Raw genomic sequence first — 21,790 nt, 5'->3', positions numbered from 1 at the left:
TGTTTAATGTAGGTAAGGTTAAGACTTTAAGTTAATATAGGCCAAGGTTAAGACTACACCTTGACCACCAAGTCATACCACCGCAGCTGTTTGGTTTGGCTAATTCCGGGGCTCTTAAAGTTCACTCTAGAGGACCCAGGTCCACTATAAGGCTCTTAAAGTTCACTATAAGGCTCTTAAAGTTCTCTATAGAGGATCCAGGTCCACTATGAAGCTCTTAAAGTTCACAATAAGGCTCTTAAAGTTCACTATAAGGCTCTTAACATTCACTATAGAGGACACCATATAGGATTGGGTGACGATAAACTAGCCTTTAACCTAGGCTAGGTAAAACCTAGGTTAAGTTCACTATAGAGGAACTTAGCCTTTAACCGAGGCTAGGCTGGGTTGAACCTAGCCTAGAGATAGCCTAACCTAGGTTAGGGTTGGTACAAGGCATTACTCGATTAGGGTTAGGACTAGCTTCATCTATGTTGGGGTTAGTTTAAACTAAGGGAGAGTTAGGACTAGGTTAACCTAGGTCAGGGTTAGGATTAGGTTAAACCAGGTGAGAGTTAGGACTAGGTTAGCGTTAGGACTAGGTTAACCTAGTTCAGGGTTAGGACTAGGTTAGCGTTAGGGCTAGATTAACCTAGGTCAGGGTTAGGACTAGATTAGGGCTAGGTTAACCTAGGTTAGGACTAGGTCAACCTAGGTTAGGGATAGGTTAAACAAGGTTAGCGTTAAGACTAGGATAACCTAGGTTAGAGCTAGGTTAAACTAGGTTAGCGTTAAGACTTGGTTAACCTAGGTTACGACTAGGTTAGTGTTAAGACTAGGTTAACCTAGGTTAGCATTAGGTTAACTAGGTTAGGGCTCAACTGTGCGTGGGTGATCCTTATTCAACCACTGATATAAATGTAAATACTACAGCGATACTTTGACAATATTACAGGATACCAAGAACATGCGTGAAGCCACAATCACATCCTGACCTCAGAGGGCTACACTACTGTGTGTGTGTGTGTGTGTGTGTGTGTGTGTGTGTGTGTGTGTGTGTGTGTGTGTTTGTGTGTGTCTGTGTGCGTCCGTGTGGCTGTCTGTGTTTGTACCCTGGAGAAGGCTGTGGTTAGCTGGGCTACTCAGCCACTTGGTTGCTAGGTGACAGATTCCTCTGTTTGAAGTACTGAGTGACTTGTTGAGGAAGCTCAGCCAAAACCGATTTAGCCAGAGTCTCCTTAGGAGCCTAGAGAGAGAGAGAGAGGGAGGGAGGGAGAGAGAGAGAGAGAGAGAGCAAGTATATTTTACTATTTATAATAATTATTATAAACATTATATAAATACTATTATATACAGTACTTTTTTGTATTATTGTTATTATTATATATCTTATGAATACTTTTATAAAATACATTGTATAAATACTTAGGATGAGTAAGGGTTAGTTGGGTGAATAGTTTTGGCTTGTGAGGGAGCTAGTTAGGGTTAGTTGGGGAACTAGTTAGGGTAAGTTTGGGTGAGAGATAACACATACGTTCCTGAAGTCCCTGAAGGGTTATTTAGGGTAAGCCAGCAAGCCTTACGGCTTAAGGCTTGCTGGGGAACTAGTAAACACTAGGGCTGGGTATCGTGGCCAATTTCCTAAATCAATTAGATTTTCGATTCATAACGTTGTGAATCGATTAATCACGATTCGATTCGATACGTGATTAACCCTAACCCTAACCCTGATTTACCCAGCCCTAGTTAACACATACGTTTCTGAAGTCCCTGAAGGGGACGAACTGCACGATGTCGCGGGCGGCTTCCTCCCCAGTGTGCGAGCGCAGGACGCTGGCGTCGCCGTCCAGGAACTCCATGGCGGCGAAGTCTGCGTTGCCGACGCCGATGATGATGACAGACATGGGCAGCTTGGCCGCCGCCACGATGGCGTGGCGTGTCTCGTCCATGTCACTGATCACCCCGTCAGTGATGATCAGGAGGGTGAAGTACTGCTGTGGAGGGGGGAGGGAGAGGAGATGAAGAGATGAGATGAGATAGATAGAGATAGAGATAGAGATAGAGAGAGAGAGAGAGAGAGAGAGAGAGAGAGAGAGAGAGAGAGGGAGAGGAGGACGGGAGATAAATCTATTGTTGATATTGACATCATTGTTGTTAATAACAAGATTGTTATGATGATCACACCAGTGTTTCTCTTAGCCGTATAGCAATGTATGGTGCTACAACATATGTAGCGTAAAGCTAATGACAAGGCTGTATATCGCTACAACATATGTAGAGTAAAGTTAATGGAAAGGCTGTGTAGCGCTACAACATATATAGCGTAAAGCTGATGGAAAGGCTGTATAGCTAGGGTGACCACACCTTCAGACCCCCAACAGGGACCCTACAGTGCATGGATGCTCTTAACCGCCTCCACTGTGGGGGACTGTCAACGTTCTCTCGCGGTGTGCAGAAAACAGAATTATCTTTTCTGGCAAGACACAGAGAGGCTCCTGAATGTCTCTGTTGGGCGTGACAGCTCGCCGCGAGCCTTCTGACTCTGTCACACACAGTCTCACGCTAGCAACAGCCTTGACAACCACACGTTGATTGACACATCCAGACAAACCAGTGTTGAGTTCAGCCGCGTGGTGCATTGTTTGTCCGTCTCCTTTGGTTTCGGTCATAACGACCGGGACAGAACATGACGTCTATTCAAGCGCTGTAAAGTGGAATATTATGTAATATTCATTTTGGACGGCTCCAGACACAGCAGGACGCTTCTCTCTGCCCTCATTAAGAACCGTGTGGGGAGCGCATTTGTGTCCAGGGTTTACGTGTGTTTGTTCAGGGTAAGTGTGTGTATCTTCAGGGTTAGCGTGTGGACGTTCAGGGTTAGCGTGTGTATATTAGCGTGTATCTTCAGGGTTAGTGTGTGGACGTTCATGGTTAGCGGTTAGCGTGTGGACATTCAGGGTTAGTGTTTGGACGTTCAGGGTTAGCGGTTAACGTGTGGACGTTCAGGGTTAGCGTGTGTGTGTTAGCGTGTATCTTCAGGGTTAGCGTGTCGACGTTCAGGGTTAGCGGTTAACGTGTGGACGTTCAGGGTTAGCGTGTGTGTTAACGTGTATCTTCAGGGTTAGCGTGTGGATGTTCAGGGTTAGCGGTTAACGTGTGGACGTTCAGGGTTAGCGTGTGTATGTAAGCGTGTATCTTCAGGGTTAGCGTGTGGACGTTCATGGTTAGCGGTTAGCGTGTGGACGTTCAGGAGTTAGTGTTTGGACGTTCAGGGTTAGCAGTTAACGTGTGGAAGTTCAGGGTTAGCGTGTGTGTGTTAGCGTGTATCTTCAGGGTTAGCGTGTGGACATTCAGGGTTAGCGATTAACGTGTGGACGTTCAGGGTTAGTGTGTGTATGTTAGCGTGTATCTTCAGGGTTAGCGGTTAACGTGTGGACGTTCAGGGTTAGCGTGTGTATGTTAGCGTGTATCTTCAGAGTTAGCGGTTAGCGTGTGTATCTGCAGGGTTAGTTTGTGAATGTTCAGGGTTAGAAGTTAGCACCTGTATCTTTAGGGTTAGCTTGTGTATCTTCAGGGTTAGCGTGTGGATGTTCAGGGTTAGCAATTAGTACGTGTATCTTCAGGGTTAGCGTGTGTACGCTAGAGTGTGTATCTTCAGGGTTAGCGTGTGAACGTTAGCGTGTGTATCTTCATGGTTAGTGACCTTGTGGACGTACCGCAGCTCTCTCCTGCTGTAGCGCCTGGCTAGCGCCGCGCGCCACGTGGTTGATGATGGGAGAGAAGTTGGTGGGTCCGTAGAAGCGGAGGTGGGGGAGGCAGCTGGAGTAGGCCTGGGCGATGCCCTCCACCCCTGGGGAAACGAGGAGCAGAGAGCAGGAGGTGGGGAGGAGAGACCAGCTGAAAAGGAGAACAGCTGTACAAGTACTACATGTTGTAACTATACGACATGTAGTACCTGTCCTACATGTCGTACAGGTACTACGTGAAGTACCTGTAGTACCTGCACTTCAGGTAGTATCTGTACTACATGTAGTATCTGTACTACATGTAGTACAGGTAGTACCTGTACTACATGTAGTATATTTTACTACCTGTAGTACTTGTAGTTGATGTAATACCTGTAGTACTTGTAGTTGATGTACTACCTGTAGTACTAGTAGTTGATGTACTACCTGTAGTACTGGTGGACTATCTGAAGGGAGGACTTACCTGAACAGAAGGGGTTTGTGGGGTCAAAGTTGATGGCAAACTCATGTGACACCTGATGAGGAACAGAGAAGTACGTTCATTATCGTTAGTGTCATAACGAGGCTGAGCCGTCGCTCCTCTCCTACCAGGGGCCTATGGGCAGGGCAGCAGTGTTGTTTATACCATGTTCTCTCCTGATCAAGGAGAGAACAACAGGGGGACATGGAGGCTCTGTCGTCCCCCCCGTCCCCCCGGGGATCAAACCTGGACCTCCTCTCTGTGAGGCAGCAGAGATAACCACGGCTCCACCAACATGTTTACAAGCTCTCTCTCTATGGTCTACGCTTTCACCTTCCATTCTCCCTCTCTCTTATATGCTCTCTCTATTATCTATATTATGTCTCTCTAGCTCTCTCTCTACCTATCTTGATTATCTCTCTCTCTACCATCTCACTATTATCTCTCTCTATTATATTTCTCTCTCCATCCTATTTCTCTCTCTCTATCATATTTTTCTCTCTCTCTATCTCCCTATCTATACTATCTCTTTATTATCTCTCATTTAATATTATCTCTCTTGATATAATTTTTTTTCTATCTCTCTCTATGTTATTTCTTTCTCTCTCTATTATCCCTCTCTCTCTATTATCTTTCTCTCTATCATATTTCTCTCTATTATCTCTCCCTATCTCTCCCTCTCTCTCTCGCTTTCTCTCCATTCTCTCTATCTAGTTCCTCTCTTTTTCATCTACTCTCTCTCACCCATTCTCTATTATCTCACTCTCTCTATTATCTGCTCTCTCTTTCTCTCGTCACCATGGAAACACAGATGGCTTGACTGTGCATGTTGTGAACACACAAACACACACGCGCGCACACATGCACGCGCACGCACGCACACAGGCACGCACACATGCACGTGCACGTATGCACACACACACACACACACACACAAACACACACATATCTTTAAAATACCTTCCAATCTGGTGGGAGTTTAGCTCCAAATCCTAAAGCAGGAAACATTTTGTCTCTGGAAACAGAAACCATGGCAACAGTTAGTTCAGCGGGCATGTTAAGTTAGAACAATGGTAACAGATTAGACAGGTACGACCTAGTGCAGGATTAGAGAAGGTTAGTTAAAGTAGTACAAGGTAGAAATGGTGTAAATGTTTTCATAGATGATGAAAAAGGATTGATACCCCTTAAGCAGTAGCGTACTTCAGAAGAATCCCTTTGCATACTCAATGTGGTATGATATTGATTGTGAATGGTTCTGATACATTATGAACCATTATTAATCATTATGATTCATTATATATCATTGATAATGGTTATGATCCATATATATTATGATACATTATGCATCATTATGAATCATGATGATACAATATGAATCATAAGGATAAATCCTACATCATTATGAACAATGGTGATTATGAATCACAAATCACTCTGAGCACTATGAATAATAAATGATCATAGTACATAATGATACATTATGAATCATAAATCATTATGATACACAATGAATTATTGTGTATCTTAATAGAAGACTACAACTCCCAACTCACGTGTCGTAGTCCTGGATGATCTGGCCGACCGCCAAAATGGCGGCCAGGTACTCGTTGCTGCCCAGTGGGTTGATGTAGTGCAGGGAGGAGGGCTCTCGAGGGTTCCCATTGGACGCAGTGAAGTCAATCCCAACCTGTCAGTAGACAGATATAAATATATAGTATACAGTTTGTATATTGTGTGTGAGTGTGTTTGTGTGTGTGTGTGTGTGTGTGCGTGTGTCTATACTCACAGTAAACATCAATTGACATCCTCCGAGAATATAATCCAGGAATGTATAATCTCGTATAATCTAAAGAAGTACCAGAGTATATTAAAAACGCACACTCTTAAAATACCATACTACATAATTACGTGATACCGTGATAATTACGTGATTATTGTGATACCGTGATGTGATTACCTTGAATCTAAATCATAGCCATGAATTGATTACCTTCAATGTAAATTAATAATTTAAAACTAAATCATTCTCTTGAAATGAAATCATTCCCTTGAATTTAAATCCTTAACTTGAATCTAAATCATTACCGTGAAATTAAATAATTTGCTTGAATCTAAATCATGACCTTGAATCGAATTCATTACCTTGAATCTAAATCATTCCCTAAGATTCAATCATGACATTGAATCAAATCATTACTTTGAATCTAAATCATTACCTTGAATTGAAATCATTCGCTTGAATCTAAATCATTTCCTTGAATATAATTCATTACCTTGAATCTAATCATGACCTTGAATCTTGTACTTGACCTTGAATCTAGTACTTGACCTTGAATCTAAATCCTTCCCTTGAATCTAAATCATTAACTTGAATCTAAATCATTACCTTGAATCTAAATCATTACCTTGCACGACCTCAGAATGATGACACCAGAGTTCTTGTAATTCTTCTTCTTTCTCTGTTTCTTCGGATTGATGCAGTCAAACTCCACCTCCACGGAGAGAGAGAGAGACAGGGAGAGAGAGAGAGAGACAGAGCATGAGAGAGAGATACAGAGAGAGACAGGGGGAGAGAGACAGGGAGAGAGAGAGAGAGAGAGAGAGAGAGAGAGAGAGACAGGGTGGGAGAGAGCAGGGTACTGTATATATATATATGTGTATTTATTTATTTATATATACCTCTGTGGTGCTGGCGTGGCTCATCTTGGTCACAGTGGTCTGAAACTCTCCTATGAAGTCATGACCTCCATCATTGTCATAGTCGTAGCACAGCACCTGTTGTTATGGGCAGCTGCTGTTATGGACAGCTGCTGTTAGGGACAACTGTTGCTAGGGACAACTGTTGCTAGGGACAACTGTTGCTAGGGACAACTGGGTCTCACATCATGATATTTAATACAACTCAATTACAGTGTGTGGAGCAAACCAGTGCAGCCTGGCTGGCTGGTGATGTGAGTGGGAGGGTTTATGTGAGTTGGAGGGGTTTAAGTGAATGGGAGGGGTTTAGTGAAGAGGGAGGGGTTTAGTGAAGAGGGAGGGGTTTATGTGAATGGGAGGGGTTTAGTGAAGAGGGAGGGGTTTAGTGAAGAGGGAGGGGTTTAGTGAAGTGGGAGGGGTTTAGGGTAAGTGGGACAGGTTTATGTGAGTGGGAGGGGTTTATGGTAAGTGGGAGGGGTTTATGTGAGTGGGAGGGGTTTATGGTAAGTGGGAGGGGTTTATGTGAGTGGGAGGAGTTTAGGGTAAGTGGGAGGGGTTTAGGGTAAGTGGGAGGGGTTTATGCAAGTGGGAGGGGTTTATGGTAAGTGAGAGGGGTTTAGGGTAAGTGGGAGGGGTTTAGGGTAAGTGGGAGGGGTTTAGGGTAAGTGGGAGGGGTTTAGGTGACTGGGTGGGGTTTAGGATTGTCTGCCGTAAGATTATTGTCAACAAAGTGAGGTAGGAGATGGCGGCATGTTGTTTTGGATGGATGTGTTGTTGCTTTAAGGATGTGATTGAATTAATAACCTTATTGAAATAGCTTTGGATCAGCATTGACTACAGATATGTAGTGATGTACCTGGATGTTTAAATGTTAAAGAAAACATTAAAGATGATGTATAAATGTTTAGGCTCAACCTTGATATTGAATTCATCTAAGTGAATCTGGATATTTAAATGTTTAGCGGGAGCTTTGATATATTGAAACGTTCACAGTAATAGATGTGAGGAGACCTTGATGTTCCTGTCGACGTCTCCGTTACACAGCGACACCAGCGGCACCGTGAAGGCCTTCCACACGGGGTCCAGAGTGTTCTTAATGACCTGCCGCCAAACAGAGAGATTATACATATCACATAAACATAAAGCATCCAACATGAAACATTATACATATCACATGAAAGATTAAACATATCACATCAAACATTATATATCAAAAATCTTCTCCAATTCTCCAAAGCCTTACTGTAGAGTTCTAGTTATATACTCTATAGAGGAGGGTCTTTATGAAGTACTAGTTATATACTCTATAGAGGAGGGTCTTTATAAAGTACTAGTTATATACTCCATAGAGGAGGGTCTTTATAGAGTACTAGTCATAGACTCTATAGAGGAGGGTCTTTATAGGGTTCTAGTTATAGACTCTATAGAGGAGGGTCTTTATAGGGTTATAGTTATAGACTCTATAGAGGAGGGTCTTAATAGAGTTCTAGTTATAGACTCTATAGAGGGGTGTGTGTGTGTGTGTGTGTGTGTGTGTGTGTGTGTGTGTGTGTGTGTGTGTGTGTGTGTACCTCTGTTCTGTGCACCAACATCCACTTCCCATCTTCTCCTTGTTTGTGGAACTCCAGGTAAGGATCAGACTTTCCGAAGAAGTCCTGAGAAGGTGTTCATTATTCATGTTATCATCTTACAGTAAACACGGTCATTATTCATGTGTTCATCTTACAGTAAACAATGTGATTATTCATGGTTTCATTCTTACCTTTTTGTCCAGTTTTCTGCCACTCAGGCTGAGGGTGATGATCCGGTTGTCAGACAACTCCTGGGCTGTGATCTACAGACCACAACCTCATCATCATTATCATCATCATCATCATTATTATCATCCTCCTCCTTATCATCATCAACCTCATAATCATCATCATCAACCTCATTATCAACGATTAGAGGGTTAGTGTTAGAGGGTTAAGGTTTATGCGTTAGGGTTAGAGGGTTAGTGGGTTAGAGTTAGAGGGTTAGGGTTAGAGCGTTAGGGTGAGGGTTGGAGGGTTAGGGTTAGAATGTTAGGGTTAGAGGGCTAGGTTGAAAGGGTTGGAGGGTTAGGGTTAGAGGGTTAGGGTTAGAGGGTTAGGGTTGGATGGTTAGGGTTGGAGGGTTAGAGGGTTAGGGTGAGAGGGTTAGGGTTAGGGTTAAAGGGTTAGGGTTAGAGGGCTAGGGGGGAGTGAATTCAGTAGACTTATTTTCTCACCGTAATAGTTCCTTTGCCCGCTGGTTTCCCATTGGCTAAGAGAAGTGGTCGGACAAGTTTCTTATTGGACACAATCTAATAGTGTGAAAAGAAGATGAGCTCATAGATAACTTAACACTAACTTATCATGACATAGACATTTAACAACAAATTGATTACCTCAACTAACAAACTAGTTACTACACATAAACGACTACTAGGAAACATACTAGGAAACATAACTAGTACCAAAGGAGACTCACCACTCCCAAGGTGCAGATGAACTCTCCGAGGAAGTCGTGTTCATAGAGCTGTGACGCACACTTGTCCTCATCGAACACGGCGAAGCGCAGCTTCTGCACCTCCTCGAAGTGGTAATCCACCCGGAACTTCACCCCGAACACTGGGTTTAGGTTGTTCACGGCCGTCTCCGTGCGGCTGATCTGGGGAGAGAGGGGAGGACTGTACTTCTGTACTACTTCACTACTACTACTACTTTTTTACTTCACTGCTTTATAACTGTACTACTGTACTTCTGCCCAACTCTCCTACCTCCACTTCTGTACTACTTTACTACTTTATTATTTTCTACTTTACAACTAACTGCTCTATTACTTCACTATTTCATTACTTCATTACACAGCCTGGACGTCAACACAAATAAATATCAACACAGCTAGACTTCAACACAGCTAAACGTCAACACAAATAAATGTCAACACAGCTAGACGTCAACACAACAAGATGTCAACACAACTAGACGTCAGCACTAGACGTCAACACAACTAGACGTCAACACAAATAAATGTCAACACAACTAGACGTCAACAGAACTTGACGTCAACACTACTGGACGTCAACACAACTGGACGTCAACACAACTAGTTGCAACACAGCTAGACGTCAACACAACAAGACGTCAACACAACTGGACGTCAACACAACTAGACGTCAACACAACTGGAAGTCAACACAACTGGACATCAACACAACTGGACGCAACACAGCTAGACATCAACACAACAAGACGTCAACACAACTGGACGTTAACACAGCTGGACGTCAACAAAGCTAGACGTCAACACAGCTGGACGCCAACAAAGCTAGACGTCAACACAGCTGGACGCCAACACAACTGGACGTCAACACAACTATACGTCAAAACTAGATGTCATTGTCAACACAACTAGACGTACACAGAGCTAGACCTCAAGACAACTAAACCTCAACCCAATTAGATGTCAACACAACTAGACGTCAACACAACTAGACTTCAACATAACTAAATGTTAACACAACACAGCTCTGTGTTCAATACAGAGTAGATGACACAGTGCGCAGTAAAGCTCACAGTGAAGTAGAGTCCCAGTATGGAGTCGAGTACACTAGAGTCTAAACTAAATGTGAACTTCTCTAAATGTACTAGATCACCATGGCAACAGCTGTCATATAGTAAACTCTCAAAGCAGCTGCAGTGGAGCATAGTTAGCCTGACTCATTTTATAGTTATTATTTGTTAGCCTGACTAGCTAATTAGTAAACTAGTCAGGCTACCTAGTTATGTCCTATGACAAGATATAGAGAAAGGACGAGCCAGAGAGAGAGAGAAAGAGAGAGAGTCCTTTTGTTTCCATCGAGGTTGCCATGGTAACAAGAAGCAAATTCACATTGAAGGCATGTGCCCTGCTGACCTACTGCCACACACACACACGCACACGTACACACAGACACACACAAACACACAAATGTATTCTGCTGCAGCCCACTGTGAAAGCAACACATTGAATATTATAAATGATAATAACTGTTCAGCATGCCAAGCTTCATCAGACCAGAAGGACAACAGAATAACATAAAAACACCTGGACTACAAGGCTGGTCCTGACCCTAGACCTGGACCTGACCTGAACCTGGACCTGGACCTGAACCTGGACCTGAACCTGGACCTGGACCTGAACCTAGACCTGCACCTAGACCTGAACCTTCACTAGACCTGAACCTAGACCTGAACCTTCACTAGACCTGAACCTAGACCTGAACCTTCACTAGACCTGAACCTTCACTAGACCTGAACCTAGACCTGAACCTTCACTAGACCTGCACCTAGACCTGAACCTTCACTAGACCTGAACCTTCACTAGACCTGAACCTAGACCTGAACATAGACCTAAACCTAGACCTGAACCTTCACTAGACCTGAACCTAGACCTGAACCTTCACTAGACCTGGACCTAGACCTGAACCTTCACTAGACCAGGACCTAGACCTGGACCTTCACTAGACCTGGACCTAGACTAGACCTGGACCTGAACCTTCACCTGGACCTAGACCTGAACCTAGAGCTGGACCTAAACCTGGACCTAGACCTGAACCTAGACCTCAGCCTTCCTCTTTGTGTTGAGGACCACAAACACACACACACACACACACACACACACACACACACACACACACACCTCGGCCCAGCTGCCGTCCACCTCGTTGAAGAGCACGCAGAAGGGGTCCGACTTGGAGGCAACGTCCCGGTCCAGCAGGTGGGCGGCCGTGACGGACAGCTCCACGCGGGTCACACAGTGCTGGGGGCGGGACCCCGCACCGCCCTCTGGGGACGCCATCGCTGGAGCGCTGGACACCGGCAGGGGGGTTAGACAGTCAGAGGGATTAGAGAGTTAGGGTTGGAGAGTCAGTGAGGTAGGGTCGAAGAGTGAGGGTTAGAGAGTGAGGGTAAGGGTTAGAGTTAGGGTCAGAGGTTAAGGGTCAGAGGGTCAGGGTCAGATGGGATGGGTTAGTTAGTCGTGAAACGGTTGAATACTGATGGGCGACCACACAGCAACATTAGTGGTGAGCAGGATCCACGTTTCCATGCACACAGCACTGGAAGGATGCTGCCTGTTGCTAAGATACCAGTCTGTCATAACCAAAGCACCTCACACTGTGCGTGCCCCAGGCGTTGTGTGCACGTGATGGCATGAGAATGTGTCCTCAGTGATGTTCAACAACAATCCTGTCCATGTCTCAGATGTTTCCTCTAATAAGGCGGCCTGCGGCGCTGCGCTTTAATGAAGCTCAGCCACCATGGCTCAGTGTGGTGTGGAGCCTTGGGCTCCACACCATTACCTCCACATTGCCCAGGCTTTAGCCTGGCATGGTTTAAGCATTATCCCGGCATTGTCTGAGCATTATCCTGGCATTGTCTTAGCATTATCATGGCATTGTCTGAGCATTATCCGAGAATTATCCTGGCATTGTCCGGGCATTATCCAAGCATTGTCTGAGCATTATCCGGGCATTATCCTAGCATTATCCAAACATCCTCCTAGTATTACAATGGCATTATCTTGGCATGGAGCATTGTATAAGGGATTTGAGATTGTATTTAATCTTAAGTACAAATGAAAGCTGAAATCTTAAATGGAACCCTTAGCACTAAATGGACACATGTCTACCGGCCTGTGATGGTGTTTCAGGCGTCAGGAGCAGGAGGCTTTTTCTGCTGTTAAATTCCAATCACGAGTGACGTCATGGAAACAGCCAGTGTGGTCATTGTAGAAGTTCCTCACAGCGGCAGTCAACACAGAACGTCATCACAGTATCTGAGCTGGACTGAGCTGCTGAGATCTAAGGTGGCTCTTGGTTAAAGGTGGCGATGGTAATATTTAAGAGCTATTATTTGAGTGTGATTTGTCAGGACTGCCACAGATATAAGTCATCTATGAGTGAGTGAATGATAGCGAGGATATCTGATATGGCTGCCTCTGTACGAGACCATTTGGTTAAAGACCGCCCCAAGCACATTCCTGACCAATCAAGGGCTCTGTTCCCTGATTGATTGGGAGTCCCTCCTATCTGTTAATCACAGGTGTGTGAATGCAACTCTTCTTAAAGGAGGTGAAACGTAAGGAGGGAGAAGAGAGGCAAAGGAGCCGCTTAAAGTGGGTGTAGCTCCTAAATCGTGTTCCCCTCTGCGCTCACCCTCCCTCTCACCAACTCTCCCTCTCTCTCTCACCCACTCTCCCTCTCTCCCTCACCCCTCTCTCTCTCTCTCCCCCTCTCTTTCTCTCTCTCCCCTTCTCTCTCTCCCCCTCTCTGTCTCCCCCCCTCTCTCTCCCCCTCTCTCTATCTCTCCCCCTTTTTCTCCATCCCCCTCTTTCTCCCTCCCCCTCTCACTCTCTCTCTCATTTTCATTCTCAAATTGTACCTACTGCAGTGATCAATGACACGTTTGCATGTTAATTTACTGTTAATTAAGTTAATTCATAATTCATAACAGTATATTAAGTATCATTTAGCTTAGTACATTTACATGAAGTAAGTAAGGTTGGGCATAATTAACTTAAGTACAAAAACATGTTTAAGTAAAGTAGGCTTTGATTTAGTTAAGTATGATAACCTGTAAATTAAGGATAATTAGGTGAACGTACTAAGTTAAGTGAGTACATAGCCCGCCCAATACGCCCATGCGTGAGGTCATGATTTAAGTGGACATTGTAGACCAGCGCTGATTGAAGCACACACACACACACACACACACACACACACACACACACACACACACACACACACACACACACACCTTCAGATCCCACTGATTATTATTGTACGGATAGATCGCAAAAGCACCGCTCTCAATCCGCGGGAATATGTTAGTTGGAATTAGGAGTTGATGATTCACAGTGAATATAAAACAGAGGATTATATATTTAACGGTCCTGGCTGGAGCGCTAATCATGATTTGTATTATTGACATGCACTGGTAACTGGTTTCATTACAATCATTCCGACTTACCTTGATTACAAGAATATCCCCAACTTCTCCTTCAAGTTGTCTTTCTCACACCTTTCATCGAGAAGAAGCGGACCTGTGAGTTACCGGAGCCGTTACTGTCCAAAGTGGGTAGAAAAGCAGAATAGAGTGGAGGCGCACTACGCGTTACTGACCTCCTGTCCTCTTATCTCTCCGCGGAGACTCTGATGAAGCGCGCTCCACGGACACTCTGATGAAGCGCGCTCCACAGACACTCTGATGAAGCGCGCTCCTCGGTGAGACTCCGATGAAGCGCGCTCCACCACGGAGACTGATAAAGCGCGCTCCACGGAGAATCTGATGAAGCGCTCCACGGAGACTCTGATGAATCGCGCTCAACTGACACTCTGAAGAAGCGTTCTCCACGAGACTCTGATGAAGCGCGTTCCTCGGTGGTGCTCCGAGAGACTCTGATCAGGCGTGGAGACTCTGATGAAGCGCGCTCCCAGAGACTGATGAAGCGCGTTCCCGTCGGCGCTCCACGAGACTCTGATGAAGCGCGCTCCCGGAGACTGATGAAGCGCGTGGAGAGAGATTTAATTGGCGGAGAGGAAGAAATTCTCCAGCCGTTATTCTTAATAACACAATGATAATTATTAAATCAGTATTAAGTACAAGCGACCATTTCAGTCCGTTAAAGGCCCCAACATTCATTATGTAAACGCGGATAGCCGGGAAGTGGAATAAACATGATAGATGCGAACATTACGTCTGGGTTAAGAAAACACTAGCATGTGGCGCGTGTTCTCCACTGAGGGCCCCCGGCGCCCCCTTCTGGTCACAAACAGTACAGCAGTAAAGCAAATTATACTGTAGTAGTACAGCACAAAGTATTCCTAGTAGTATAGTCTATTATAGCAGTTAAATATATTCACCTTATAGTGAAGTATATTAATGTAGTCATGTATTTTACTATAGTAAGAAAAAATGTAAGTATATTATAGTAGGAAAATATATTAGTGTATTCAACTACTAAAGTATATTTGAATAGTCCTAGTAGCACTGCACATGAAGAGGAGTAAAGCATGATTATTACATTACAGCCTGCTAATTCATGTGGTTAGGAGATGTAACGTCCACAGGGGAGAAACTTGTCTGAAGGCTTCCCCAGAACATGGCCTCACTGAACTTCAGAGACACTTGATTCCTCAATGAAATGACACATGAGCCAATTCAAATCTTAACAGATATCAGGTCTCACTGGCTAGGATGAGGGCAGAGCTAGAGAGCCCCTTTACCTGTTCACCATGGTGAGCTGTTCACCCTGGTGTGGCTGTTCACCCTGGTGAGGGTGTTCACCCTGGTGTGGCTGTTCACCCTGGTGAGGCTGTTCACCCTGGTGAGCTGTTCACCCTGGTGAGGCTGTTCCTCTGGTTAGCTGTTCACCCTGGTGAGGCTGTTCCTCTGGTTAGCTGTTCACCCTGGTGAGGCTGTTCACCCTGGTGTGGCTGTTCCTCTGGTTAGCTGTTCACCCTAGTGAACAGCTAACCAGGGTGTAGCTGGACTGATCACCCTGGTGAGCTGTTCACCCTAGTGTGGCTGTTTCCCCTGGTGTAGCTGGGTTAAACGGACTTCATTCAACTGTGTGTGTGTGTGTGTGTGTGTGTGTGTGTGTGTGTGTGTGTGTGTGTGTGTGTGTGTGTGTGTGTGTGTGTGTGTGTGTGTGTGTGTGTGTGTGTGTGTGTGTGTGTGTGTGCGTGCGTGTGTGTGTGTGTGTGTGTCTGTCAAACAGCGAATGAAGAGAGGGCCGTTGAAGTGTTTTAGAGGACGATCCTTTATTTATGTACAGTGTGCTGCAGACAGGAGGCTAGCTTTAGTAGCTCTAGAAGCTGACGGTCTTGGCCGGCTTGGTCTCGTCCAGCTCCGCCTCCAGGTAGCGGAAGCGGCGGTGGCGCCGCAGGATCTCGATCGCGCGCTGCTCCACGGAGGACGCCGTGATGCCCAGGTCCTCCAGACCGGGCAGGCCGGGGAACTTCAGATCCGTCGTGTGGAACTGAGGACACAGCGCTAGCACCGTTAGGGGCAGACTGAGGGGCTGAGGTCTGGCCACTAAGGGGCTGAGGGGCAGACTAAGGGGCTGAAGGGCAGCCTAAGGGGCAGACTAAGGGGTCTTACCCGGTCCACCTTGTCCGGGGTCGTCCATGGTTCAAATGGATTCATTGAAAAGAATTTAGCAACCAAGCTGAAAAACATAGGAGAGTTAATGGAGGATTATGAAGGATGTTTGCTATGCTGAACTTTCAAACTGGTGTGCGTGTGTGTGTCTTACTGGTAGAGCGGGCGGGGCAGGGGGTAGGGCACGAAGGGCCGGTGGGCCACGGCGTAGATGTACTCGACCAGGTCATGGAGTATGTAGCGGTTTGGACTGCACAACAACACAAAACAATCAGATTAGAACACAACACAACCAACACAGCAGAACCAACACAATCAGTTAGTGGGGTTAAGGTACGCAACAGGTGACAGGGTGAGGGTTAAGGTAACCAACAGGTGACAGGGTGAGGGTTAAGGTAACCTACAGGTGACAGGGTGAGGGTTAAGGTAACCTACAGGTGACAGGGTGAGGGTTAAGGTTACCTACAGGTGACAGGGTGAGGGTTAAGGTATCCAACAGGTGACAGGGTGAGGGTTAAGGTGACAGGGTGAGGGTTAAGGTTACCTACAGGTGACAGATTGAGGGTTAAGGTGACCTACAGGTGACAGGGTGAGGGTTAAGGTGACCTACAGGTGGCAGGGTGAGGGTTAAGGTAACCTACAGGTGACAGGGTGAGGGTTAAAGTTACCTACAGGTGACAGGGTGAGGGTTAAGGTAACCTACAGGTGACAGGGTGAGGGTTAAGGTAACCAACAGGTGACAGGGTGAGGGTTAAGGTGACAGGGTGATTGTAGGGTTAGGGTAACCTACAGGTGGCAGGGTTAGGGTTAAGGTAACCAACAGGTGACAGGGTGAGGGTTAAGGTAACCAACAGGTGACAGGGTGAGGGTTAAGGTTACCTACAGGTGACAGGGTGAGGGTTAAGGTGACCAACAGGTGACAGGGTGAGGGTTAAGGTGACCTACAGGTGACAGGGTGAGGGTTAAGGTAACCAACAGGTGACAGGGTGAGGGTAGGGTTAAGGTAACCTACCCAACCAGTGCGTATGTCTTTCCGTTGGCCTCTGGGTCTTTGATGGCGTTGATGATCGCCTTGGCGACATCTACCACCTGGAGACAAACACACCGGTTCTGGTTATCACCACGACAACAGAGATACACCTGTCTATCACCATGACAACAGAGATAGACCTGGCTATCACCATGACAACAGAGATAGACCTGGCTATGGGGTTGGTTGATGATTCCGGACTCACGTGGACGGGCTGCTTCTCCGTCTTCTTCCCCATGGCGATGAGCGGCACAGCGCTACCGAACCACCGCAGGTCTGGAGCAGACAACACAGCTCAGTACGCACACGCACAAACACACAAACACACACACACACACACACACACACACACACACACACACAGTCTCTCTTACTGGCGAAGTGGTTGAAGAAGCGGTCTTCCCGGCCAAACATCTCTGAGGGCTTCAGGATGACAGCGTCGGGGAACTCATCTCTCACCGCCGCCTCGCCCACAGCCTGCCAACACGAGCACACAACTTTATTAGCAAATCCATTCAACCCAAGACAGCCTAACCCAAGCCTGAGACGATCCAATCAGAGACCAGATACCTAGTCCTCAGGTTCCTAGAGGAGACAGCCTACCCAGTTCGTAACAGAGGCCAACTAGTTGGAACAGAGGCCTACCTTGTTCCTCAGGTACTTTGAGGGGCTCCTGATGTCTGCGTTAAGGTGGGACATGTGGATCAACTTGCTGACGCCGGCCTCTCTGGCGGCCCGGGCGATCTGCTGGGGGATGCTGACGAACACGTCCTCAAAGCCGTAGTTACTGGAGGAAACACGCCAAAGGTCAGAGGTCAGCTGGGGTATGTCACAGGTCACCTGGTATAGATAAGAGGTCACCTGGTCAAGATCAGCAGTCACCTTGTGTAGGTCAAAGATCACCTGGTCTAGGCCAGAGGTCACCTAGTCTAGGTCAGAGGTCACATGGTGGAGGTCAAAAGCCACCTGGTCTAGGTCAGAGGTCACCTGGTGGAGGTCAAAGGTCACCTGGTCTAGGTCAAAGGTCACCCGGTCTAGGCCAGAGGTCACCTAGCCTATGACAGAGGCAACCTGGTGTGGGTCAGAGGTTAGGGTTAGGGTCAGGTTACCTGGTCTCCCATTCTCGGCCAACCAAATTAACGACCACGTTGGAGTGCTGCAGAGCCTGTTTGATGGAGTCTTTGTTCCTTGCATCCCACTCCTAAACACAACCAGTGATATAGTAAAGAGTTTACACACAAAGGCCCTGTGTATACAAGTTATATGTACTATTAAGGGAGTGATAAGGGAGTCAACATTTCAAGCTTCAGAACACTGCAGACTTTTGGTATCGTTTGGCCGCTGAATACGTTATTGAAAGCATTCTAAAAGGGGTCAGAGTGCAGGGGTCAAGTGTTCCAACATCCCAATACAAAGCTAGCTTTGAAAATATCTTGGGCTAGCCCTCATGATTGTATTTGAGTCCTGATGAAAGGCGCATTTACAGATGTGTAATTAATTCATATCCATTATTATTATATATCTTAGTATAGTTGTAATATTGGAGTCCTTACCATGAAGATTATCTGCCCGAGGTCCCCCATTGGACGAAGGTACATGATGTCATACTGATCACAACGATGAGGGACCACAATCTGAGACCCCATACGCCCTGGAGAACGAACACACACACACACGACATTAAGAGATGTACACCTCAGCAGGATACTGTGTTGCTCTGTTTAAGGCCCCGTCCACACGGAAAAGATTATTTTGTGAAAACGTCATGTGCGTTTGAGCCACACTTTTTTGAAACCAGGTACCAGGGTGAATAAAACGTCCCTATGCGTTTTCGTGTTAGGATTCGTGTGGACGCCTGACACGCAAACGGATTGCCCACCAGCTTGGCAATCCGATTTTGTTTGATTTGATTTGTATTATTTGTGTAGCTTTAAATACAGCACCTTGGTCAATTGTACATACAACTGTACATTGAAAAGTATTTGCTGCTCAATCTACAAGGTTGAACAACTGCTTTCCCCGCCTCGACTGTATGTTTATACACAGCACGCAGCAGGCTTGATGCGCATGCTCCACCTCGTCTTCTTATTTTTTGGTGGAGAACCAGCGCCACACAGCGGCCTTGAATATGTACCACAGCGTTTCTACAGCTAGATGCGTTTTCGCAATGAGTCTTTACGGAGATATTCTTGAAACGCTGCCATGGAAAATGGAGGGGAAAAGATTGTTTAGGCTCGTGTGGACGGGGTCTGAGATGCACAGAGCAGTGCCTCCTCCAGTTATGCTGACACCAGAACAGAACCTCCTAGGACTTAGGCTTTTTACTGGGGTACCAATATAAACCCCATCTTGTGGATGTTACCGCGACAACCAAATATAAACATCATCCCGTGGATGTTACCGCGACAACCAAATATAAACACCATCCTGAGGATGTTACCGTGACAACCAAATATAAACACCATCCTGTGGATGTTACCACGACAACCAAATATAAACACCAGTAACAGACCCCACAGAGAGCCACAAACAAATATTCTGATTGGCTGCCGCCCCAGGTGTGTTCTGATTGGCTGCCCCCAACAGGTGTGTTCTGATTGGCTCACCCAGGCGGTTGACGACATAGCGGCCCAGGAAGCCGGTGGCGCCGAACACGGTGGCGGCGATTCCACTGGAGGAGGAGCGGCCGCCCTTCCCCCGCGGGACCACGGCCGCATGGAGCTTCCTGTGCTGCTGCTGCAGCGCCGCCGCACAGCTCACACCTAAACACAGGTAGCATTAGCATCACATATAACATGTTCATTCACACCTGCACAAAGGTAGTACTAGCATGCCATTATAACATCTGTATTATAATGTGTTCAGATGCACCTGCGCACAGCATGTTAATAACACTAAAACATCTGCATAATGTGTTTGGTTGCACGTCCTGTTATTAGTAGCATTCAAACATCTGTTTGACAATGTGTTTGGTTGCACCTACCTGTGCATGTCAATGACATTAAAACATCTGTATACATATCTGTACAGTAAAAAAGGTCTGTAATACAATGTTTAATTACTGCAAAGCAGGTTTAAACCCTCTAAGTGTAGTGGTAGTTATTGTAAATTGATTGCTTGAATATGAGCACAGTGCATGCCCAAATTTAATTGTTTATCATCATTCTCATGATTTAATATTAATGTTTTGATGTAATGGGGAGAGGGACCCCCACTCTGCCCCCTCCACAGGGTTTCTTCTTTGCTAGTCAAGTAATCTTGATCCATGGGGGGTCATAACGTCTGAAGGCTTTAAGACTTACTTTGATTAACATGTACAGGTAGGTGCAACTAAACTAATTGTAATACAGAAGTTGTAATGCTACTGATGACTACAGGAGGTGCAACCAAACGCATGATGCAGATGTTTTGGTGTTATTAACATGCTGTGTGCAGGTGCATCTAAACACAGATGTTATAATGCCATGTTAACTCTACCGGTGCATTTGGGGGTCGGGGTGGCCAACCCCCACATATACGGTGTATAACCCTTTAAGACTTAGTGCTATTAAGTTCTATACAAACACTACGCACTTGAAACATGTTAAAGTAGCAAAGTAAATCACTGAACAACAAGACACTAACATGTAGTATATTTGGTTGATCCTCCTAAACAGTATTCTCTACAATTATCCCAATATTATATGGAATGTGCCATTAATGATGAGTACACCGTCAGTCTGCAGTGACAACATGAGCAAGACGTTGATGTCAATGTCGTACATAACGTTTTTACAGAATAAGGTCATATTTTTATAGTTAAATGCTTTATTGATAATATTATGACTGACAGCAGTATTAGCAACCACGGCTAACATGGCTAACAAGGTCACATCAGAGCAGCGTGAGGCTGGAACACAGTCGGACTTCACCTTACAGTTAAACATTAACTCCAGCCCATCCTCCGGCCATATAATGCACGACTCTTAAAAATGAAGTGAAAATAAGACGGAAAATCTTACTTGAGATTTTGGGAAGGACAGAACGGCTAACCAGCACCACGGCCGCCATTTTTGCACTACGGTGTCCGGGATGGGACGCGCCGATTTCAGTGTGCGGAATGGAACGCGCCCACTTGTGCGGAATGCAAAATGTTTTTTTTTCAATATCGTGCAGCCCCTTACCTCCGTTAAGACTCTTGAGGGTTCATTAAGACCCAGAAGCTTATATTAGGAACTAGAAGGTTATATTCGGACCGAATAGGTTATACCCAGAGGTTTCTATCAGGACCCAGAGGGTCCCATAAGGTTATATTAGGACCCAGAGGGTTCCAATAGAACTCCTGAGGGTTCATTAAGACCCATAAGGTTATATTAAGTCCCAGGTGGTTATATTAGGAACAAGGTTATATTGGGACCGAATAGGTTATATTAAAACCCAGAAGGTTCCTGAAGGTTCTATCGGGACCCAAAAGGTTCTATTAAGACCCAGACGGTTCTAGCAGGACACAGAAGGTCCCAGAACATTATATCAGGACCCAGGGGGTTATATCAGGACCCAGGGGGTTAATTATACCAGGACCCAGAGGGTTATATCAGGACCCAGAAGGTTATATTAAGACCCAGAAGGTTCTACCAGGACCCAGAGGGTTATATCAGGACCCAGAGGGTTATATTAGGACCCAGGGGGTTATATCAGGACCCAGAGGGTTATATCAGGACCCAGAGGGTTATATCAGGACCCAGGGGGT

The 21,790-nt window shown here is 45.8% G+C and overlaps 2 protein-coding genes across 2 annotated transcripts; both read right to left on the bottom strand.

Annotated features, from left to right (window-relative positions):
- Positions 1–1,117: 1,117 nt before the first annotated feature.
- Positions 1,118–11,727, bottom strand: cpne2 (copine II; the record flags this gene model as incomplete). Its single annotated transcript, XM_079742938.1, has 15 exons — positions 1,118–1,225; positions 1,737–1,973; positions 3,696–3,829; positions 4,189–4,240; positions 5,146–5,200; positions 5,742–5,875; positions 5,975–6,034; positions 6,594–6,680; positions 6,868–6,963; positions 7,897–7,986; positions 8,457–8,540; positions 8,648–8,719; positions 9,134–9,208; positions 9,376–9,555; positions 11,569–11,727. The coding sequence occupies 15 exons, from the start codon at positions 11,725–11,727 to the stop codon at positions 1,118–1,120; spliced, it is 1,623 nt and encodes a 540-aa protein (XP_079599064.1).
- A 3,945-nt stretch (positions 11,728–15,672) lies between these two features.
- On the bottom strand, positions 15,673–21,117 carry ndufa9a (NADH:ubiquinone oxidoreductase subunit A9a). Its single transcript, XM_079743133.1, has 11 exons — positions 21,063–21,117; positions 19,668–19,823; positions 18,615–18,712; positions 18,171–18,262; positions 17,707–17,848; positions 17,436–17,538; positions 17,267–17,337; positions 17,044–17,120; positions 16,186–16,281; positions 16,032–16,098; positions 15,673–15,909 (listed from the first exon to the last, which is right to left on the bottom strand). Exons 1-11 carry the CDS (start codon positions 21,109–21,111, stop codon positions 15,739–15,741), a joined length of 1,122 nt encoding a protein of 373 aa, XP_079599259.1. The 5' UTR covers positions 21,112–21,117; the 3' UTR covers positions 15,673–15,738.
- Between the last annotated feature and the right edge of the window lie 673 nt (positions 21,118–21,790).

The sequence above is a fragment of the Pollachius pollachius genome, assembly GCF_949987615.1.
Source record: "Pollachius pollachius genome assembly, chromosome: 9".
NCBI classification, from domain to species: domain Eukaryota; kingdom Metazoa; phylum Chordata; class Actinopteri; order Gadiformes; family Gadidae; genus Pollachius; species Pollachius pollachius.
The sequence above is the reverse complement of the archived record's forward strand: the minus strand, read 5'-3'. Positions and strand labels throughout refer to the sequence as shown.

Coding starts and splice junctions, on each gene's coding strand:
- ndufa9a (XM_079743133.1), bottom strand. CDS start 21,111: ATGGCGGCCGTGGTGCTGGTTAGCCGTTCTGTCCTTCCCAAAATCTCA. Junction 17,338..17,435: donor CTTCTTCAACCACTTCGCCA/GTAAGAGAGACT, acceptor TGTCTGCTCCAG/ACCTGCGGTGGTTCGGTAGC. Junction 15,910..16,031: donor CCCCGGACAAGGTGGACCGG/GTAAGACCCCTT, acceptor CTGTGTCCTCAG/TTCCACACGACGGATCTGAA.